General features: G+C 39.8%; 1 protein-coding gene across 2 annotated transcripts in view; it reads right to left on the bottom strand.

Moving 5' to 3' along the window:
* The window catches only part of phc2b (polyhomeotic homolog 2b (Drosophila)), a 35,136-nt gene that overhangs the window by 20,688 nt on the left and 6,875 nt on the right, over window positions 1-7,573 (bottom strand). Inside the window, exons 1-3 of one of the 2 annotated variants that reach the window (XM_017408928.3) lie at window positions 6,666-6,889; window positions 3,109-3,436; window positions 134-292 (exon numbers count right to left, since the gene is read on the bottom strand). In XM_017408928.3, coding sequence (XP_017264417.1) covers window positions 134-292; window positions 3,109-3,436; window positions 6,666-6,709 — 531 coding nt within the window. In that variant the 5' untranslated portion in view covers window positions 6,710-6,889. Of the gene's footprint in view, window positions 1-133; window positions 293-3,108; window positions 3,437-6,665; window positions 6,890-7,573 lie in introns of those variants that run through there. The other variant, XM_037975028.1, reaches the window with a different exon arrangement.

Raw genomic sequence — 7,573 nt, 5'->3', positions numbered from 1 at the left:
GGGGGGGGTGTCAGGAGAAAGGCAAGAAGGGGAGATGATGAAGTACAATTTCAGAGGCACGTCTTTTAGAATGATCAGCAAACATCAGCGTGGAAACATGAGATAAAATTAGCCGTGCCGACGGTGTGCTGACCTGCTGTACAGCAGCCAGGCTCTGCAGCTGGGCGGTGCTGAGGCTGTGCTGCTGGAGAGCTGCGGTCTGTAGCATCAGATGCTGCTGCTGGGCGGCGTACATCTGCTGCAGGTACTGAGCAGCTGTGTTCGGCTGTCTGTGCAACGCCTGCTGAAATACCTGCAAATAAACACACCGAAATGAGCCGACTCCTATAAATCTATTGTTCACACAAACAAAAATATACTTATAACGATTAGTTAGAGAATAAATACTTCAGCAGAAGCATCTTCTGTACAACTGCTGCTGTATAAAATATTTGATATCCTGAAATGTTGCATCATTAATCCAAAGCAGGGGAAGTGGTGGTAATGTAAAGATGTAAACAAGGGGTCTGCATTCTTTACAACCAAAACAAATAATTAAAAAAAAAAAAAAAAACATTACTGCATCTTTTCCTACTAAATAAAATTTGTTCAGAGCCACAAAACCTGCTGGAAGAATAATATAACAATAAAAACTGGAATAATGCAACTCATTAAGTTTTAGATAAACACTGCATATGAAAAAGTTTGTTAGATTCTGAAATGAAAAAAAAAAAACTCAACTATTGTTGACTTATCAGTATTTTTACATTTTAGGACAAAGGAAAAGTCTAAACTTTGTAAAAAGAGGAAAACATCTTGTTTGTACCTCTTTTATTAAATGTACCCACTGATGGAGGCTTATATGAGACTTTACTACATTTATGGAAAATTTATAAATACCCCAGTTTGAAACAATAAACCAGCAACTCATAACAGAGTAATATGTTTGAAAATCTGCACTAACCTGCTGTAAATGTGTGAAATGTTTAATTATGCAGTGGATTTCAGAATAAAAGCCACACTGTGTGGCTGGAAGTTAAATGAATGAAGTGGCCACCATGTTTTCTACATTTTGTTCATTAGGGCTCAGTAACCGCTGATATCAACGTCGAATTTTCTGTTGCATTAATGAAACTTCAATTCATGGTTGCATTAATGCAAGACGTCAAGCGTAAAAGTGTACAATGACATATTTTAGTTTAAACTTTGGCTTATTCAGCTGGAGGGTACTGCTTCAAATAAAATGTCCACTTAACTCTTTTTGTTTGCATTTTCCTAATATAGAGTCATTAATAATCATCAAAAGAATAAAGCTAATTAAATAAGTCCTGCCTGGAGAGCTAAAATTTCACACTCTATTATTTAATTCATACATAAAAGACCAAGGCAGAATTAGAATAAAGCCTTGGATTGTTTAAGGTTTAAATGAGTCAGGGTGAAAACTAAGGAGACAACGAAAACTGGAACCAAACTGGAGGTTTATCCAACTATAAGATCAACTACTTAGTCTTAGCCAAACAAGTTCCAACATCTCCTTGACCTAACAGAACGAAGCCTCTTGCAGTTCTAAGGACTCCCCTCGCCCGTCGCCCCTGTGGGTCGCCCCTGCCTTGTTTCCTGCTAACTAGAATGTATGTTGACCTGCAGTCCACCGTGTCACAGGACCAGCCGGACAAACACCTCAAGGACTGAGGGTAAAATTAGCAGAGGTGGAATACATGCATGAATTCAGCTGTCACTGAGCATAAAGGAGCAGCAGTCCTTCACGCTCAGACGGCGGCTCGATGACAATGCCGCTTGCCTTATAATTGCAAGCAAAGGGCCCAAGAAAAGGAGGGTTCGGTGTCACAATTACCCCGCTGTCAAAGTGTTGGCACCACAAGTTGAGAGGACCTCATTCAGGGAGCCTTTGTAAAGGCTTAATCTGAAGCTAAAGGGTCAAGAGCACTAAACTAGAGAAGCATTCCTTCTTTCCACTTAGAGCGACCCTGTGAAACATTCAGGCCTTTCCAGCTTCTTTCATCCTCTGCTCATTTATTCCTGATTAGGTGAGAAGTTTTGAATGAACGACAAACACAAGACTGTCTATGTACAGTTGAGTATAAACCTGCTAATAACCATACAGTTCACTGAAACAATGCTTCATTTCTTCTGAAAACTGAATCACTTAAAAGCAATTGTCTGTTGTATATCTGCGTGTCTTTAGTATGTGTTAAAAGAAACAGAAAAGATGTGAAAAGAAACAATTTGGTGTTTACTTCACAGAGATGTGCTAAAACATCTCGGACAGATTGGTACTTTTAAAGAGAATAATAATCCTTGCATTATAACCATGTTTCAAACTAAGTATTTAAGCTTAATTGGTATCACAGGCACCTTCAAGCTTTTTAACAGCCATTCAGCCTATTTAAAGAGAACAAACATGCCTTGGGTAGTTTGGTATTGTTGTGTTCACCACACTGAACATGAAGTAGAGAAAGCAAAGGAGAGAGGAGTCTGAGGAGCTCAGGAAGGAGATTATAGATATCCATGTTAAAGACCATCTCCAAGCAGCTTCATGCACCTGATATCACAGCTGCCAATATGAATAAGGTTCATAAGGTTCATGAAACCGCAGCCAACCTCCCTCGGTGTGGATGCAAGAGGAAATGCAACTCCATGTTGATCAGACAGATATTAAAGATGGTAGAAAAAGAGCCAAAAAAACCATCCAAAACAATTGAATCTGTGCTCCAAGGTTAAACGCATGACACTTTTTGATCAATTTTTTTTACTGCGTTTGGATTTATAATGACTTCATTGAAGATGAACCAGAAGGCTCCAATATTAGCAGAAAAAATACAAAATGGCAGACAGGAATTCACCAAAATGCATGGGAACAAGCTCCAACGTTTCTGGGGAAAAGTTTTTGAGGCTGAGAAGAAAAAACTGGAGCTTTTTGGACGGTCACATCAGTTATGTTTTTTTGTTAATTACTGCAGAAGGATACCAACAAAATTATCTGAGTTGGTATATTTAAATACCAACAGATGGCAGTATAGAAAAGAAAATATGGCGAGTCCTATAGTCGCAGCCTTTTAAATTAAACATTAAGGTGTTAGGAGTTGTGTTAAACCACCTAGATGTTACCTGGACTGTTTGTCGGTCAGGTATTCCACTGTAAACTGATATCTGAGGCACCGCCTGTCTTCCTGCTGCAGCACTACTGCTGGTAATACTGCTGCTGCTGGAAGTCGTAGAAGAAGCAGTCGTGGAGTTCGAGGTGCTACTGCTGCTAACAGCTGTGGTGCTGGAGGAGCTGGTGGTGGTGGAGGAGGAGGAGGAAGAGGAGCTGCTGGTGGTGGAAGTGGTTCCAGCAATGCCGGCAGTGGAGGCAGGGGCCCCAGGTTCACTCTCCATGGTGCCCTCTGCTCTTCTCACCTTTGACCCCCGGCTCTTCTGAATGGCTCTCCTGTGCCTTGAAGATGGGAAAAAAGAGAACGTGTGAACAAAAAGAAGGCAACACTGAATACAATCGTTTCTTTGAGCACAGACTCGTGAAATGGGTCTCCAAAATTACAACTGGCAGGCAGATACACCTCTTTGAGGCAGATATGAAGCAAACTATACTTCAGAAATACAACTACAATGTAAAATACTGAGTGGCAAAAAAACAAACAAACATAATCAGGAACAATTTTATTCCACAGCTGAATAATAAAGTGCCATTTACTCAATCAGAACAGCATTCAAAAAGCTTAATTTGTCAACAATAAAATAATTTTAAACAAAAGTTGAATCTTTTATTCAGCTGAAATAATAAAAGGTTGAAATTAACTAAAGCTCTGATATTTAGATATTAAGTAAACAGGCTGGGTACATTATTTATGAGTCCTGTTAAAAATCAAACCTAAGAAAAAAACACAGCTGATGGCAAAACTGTACTCTGAACATTTGTAACTGTGAGCCAGCTGTATTTCAGGAAACCTCACGTATTCAGGGAGAAGCAAGTGGAAAAACAAACTTATACTTCTTAAATTAAAACCTGTTTTTATTTTTATTTAACCAGGCAGGACAGATTAATAACTATTTCCTTTTTACAACTGTGGCCTGGCCTCTTGAAGGAGAGGGGAAAGGGGGGTGGGTGGAAAACAAGACTAAAATTTAAAATAAAAGAAACAACAGTATAAACATCACCTAAGTTAACATGCCAACATGATAATGTTTCCAAAGACACAGTTAAAATTAAAACATAGAAAGGCGATCATTTACTAAAACGTTGAGCAGCCAGAGAGAAATTTAACGGCTTAGCAGACCTCTACTAAAGCCATAAATCCTCTCCAAGTTTAAGCTTAATAAACATCAACAATTAGAGTAACATTTGATTTTAACAGCCTTAAAACTATTTGCACCAAAACCAAAGTATAATGTATCTAAGATTTCAGAATTGTGAGGTGCTGTCAAACCAATCACAAGCATTCAAGAAAAAAAAAGAAAAAAGTAAGAACACAATTGGTGTTATTGTTTCTTTTCTCTTTTCTGGCCTGATGAATGCATCTCAGCGTTATGTATAGTAACTGTCACTGTGCTTGAGAAGAACATTAAAGCTCCAAACAAGCTGGGCAGCTTTTTACCAAATAGAAGAATTAAAATGACAAGTAATAAAAAAAACCCTGAGAGGATTTTTTTCCCCCCTACCTGTCAATCATTTTGACAGGTAGAGAAAGTCGACTCAACCTTTGGTGACAACTGGTATAACAAGGCTGGAATAAAAAAATAATTTAAAAAAAATGCTCAATTTAGATGATGGGCTTGGTGGCTTTGAGGTTAGAGGTGATCACATTACGTTCTAGTGCCTACAATGGAGAAAGATCCGGCTGAGCCTAAGAGTTGAAGGTTGAAGTGGGCTGGACTGGAAGGTGGGTGTGATGGAAGTAATTAAATAAGGAGCAACGCTGATGCCATGCTGGAATTCTAAAGCCATTTCCTTCCACTCCTTGTTATTCTTTTGAGTGGATTAGGAGCTTAAATTAAAGCTCTATATCCTACTTATTCTACAAAGCAGTTTTTGCAGCTACACTGCCATCTTACCAAGTTGTGTTATTCCTTATAGCAGCAAAAACAAAAGTTCCTCGAGCAGCTTCTCCAAACCCTGACAAAACTAATCAGTAAGTGAAAAGCCGACTTAAGCCTGAGTGCTGTTTGTACAGACAGGAACATTTTAGCACATCAAGACAAATTCCCCCGAATACTCCGAGCCTAAATAAAGACTAACTAAAGCTGAAAATAGACACTTAAAAAAAGAAGGTAAAACTTAAGGAATGCATATCACCCGCCACCTTTCATGCCAAAGTTTTAGATAAACATCAGTTTATGCAGAAAATGAGAGTTGTAGCCATTTTTGGCCAAACCTTGAAAATAACGTGATGCTCGATCTCACGCAACACTGTCAGCTGTCACGCTCTCTCAGCTACTACCACATCAGACTTCGGCTCAATACCTGAATCTGACTGAGTTATAATCATTTTTGCGATAGCTGAAGTCAATTAGTTGTGGCGGCCATCTTGATTTGAACTAAAAAGTCAGTCAGTTGCAGGCGTACATCCATTATTCCTAAAAGTTTCATTAAAATCCATCTGCACCACTCCACTAATACTCACCATTTTTTCAATATCTGTAAAATTAAATGAGTTGCAGACATTTTTGGGATTTTAAGGTCAGATGGCTGTGGCGGCCATATTGAATCGGTTTGACTCTAAAAGTTGTAGATGTGCATTCAATGATTAATTTCTGCAAGTTTCATTCAAACTCGTCCAGCAGTTTCATAAGATATTTGTGTAACAAACACACAAACAAAACATTATCACCCACCTTTGTCGTTTGATTGTGAGTGATAATAAAAGAAATGTAAAATCCTAAACTCACAGCTGAAACTGTTTGCAAATCTGTGGGAGTAAAATGGCTGAGATCTCATCAGACACCGAGGGTTTGTGGTTGTAAACAAAGCACCACAGCTGCCAGAAATCTGCCTGCCTGCCTGTATGTAGTCATTAGCCTACATCCTGGGGTCTGCCTCCTATTGCATCTCTATAAGTGAGGAGCAGAGAGAATCCCCTCTGGTAATGATAGCTTAGACCCCTGTCTCTCTGAGCGGAGTCACCCATCCATCAGTGGACACCCCCCACCCCAATCCTGAATCCCACTTCCACATCTGAAATGTGCCTACAAATTGGTTTGAAAGCAAAAAAACAAAGACCACAGAGAGAGGTAAAGACAACACGCACACTAAAGCACTACACCATAACATCACATTATCAGCACTTTGCTCCTCTTGTAGGAGAACGTATTGATCTGCTCGTGCTGACATTAAACCACAAGAATTGACTGTCAGATCTGTGTGTGGAAGATGTGCGCAGCGAGCAGACTGATGTGAGGAGCCCAGAGACTGTCAGACAGACTGGCTGTCTCCAGAAAGCTTACATCACAATGAGGAAGTGCAGGAGCCTCCATCAGCGTCCATGCTTGGGTCTACACATGGAGGGCAACTATGATGACCCACATTAAAAATACCACAGGAGAACATTTCTCAGCTGCAATAATCGACTTCCATGCCTAAAAGCTTTAAAAGCCAAGAAATCCACAGAGAAATCCGTGTGTGTAAAGATACCCTGATGCTGAGACAAAGCACCCCAACCCCTCATTCCTACCTCCTTCGACACCCCCAACGCGATGCAGGGGTATGATGCCCCATCCCCCGGGAGCGTGCTGTCCTCCTGCAGGATGCTGTTCCTCTTTGTCTGCCTCGCTGAGTGGCAGGCTGGTTGGCTGGCTGACTAAATGAACGACTGAGCGCATCCGAAGGTGCTTCTGTGCTAAATTCAAACCCCCAGCCCCTCTCGTCGACCCCCAACACACGGTGAGCTCCTCATCCCAGCATCAACACCGAAGTCTACCAACCTCCTGATTATGTGGTATCCTAGCGACAGCCAACGGGGTGCTTATGGAATCCCCGTGCAGAGCAGCGTGCTGATTGGCCAGCAGGACCCTCTCTAATGAAGACGATGATAATGATTTTACTCTGTCTCTCTCCTCCCCCTCTAAGGTTGACTGAATATAGAATTCAATTAAAACCACAAATCCATTAATACAAAATTTTACTTGTTTTAGAATCCATGTTGAAATCTGAAAATTTAACATTTATTAGTGCTCCAGGTTTGGCTGTTCTTCAAGGTTTAAGTATATATTTATGAAAAGGACAATGTACATTAATTAAACATGGGTAAAATATTCAGACATGTGCCAGATTCAGCCACACAGACTCATTTTTATCTGCAGTCCTCCACTGAAGCTATAGTGTTATTAAAAAAAAAAAAAAAAATCCGATCTGGATCACCACCAAAATCGTTTCTTGTGACAAACCCAACAAAAAAATTCATCAAAATCAGTTTATCAGTCGTTAAGTAATCTTGTGAACAGACAGACAAACGCTACTGAAAAATGATAAAATAATAAAATGATATACAGGTGCTGGTCATAAAATTAGAATATCATGAAAAAGTAGATTGATTTCAGTAATTCCATTTAAAAAGTGAAACTTGTATATTATATTCATACA

Source organism: Kryptolebias marmoratus, linkage group LG4, assembly GCF_001649575.2.
Source record: "Kryptolebias marmoratus isolate JLee-2015 linkage group LG4, ASM164957v2, whole genome shotgun sequence".
Classification (NCBI taxonomy): domain Eukaryota; kingdom Metazoa; phylum Chordata; class Actinopteri; order Cyprinodontiformes; family Rivulidae; genus Kryptolebias; species Kryptolebias marmoratus.
Note: the sequence above shows the minus strand (reverse complement) of the source record. Positions and strands in the feature narration are given on the sequence as shown.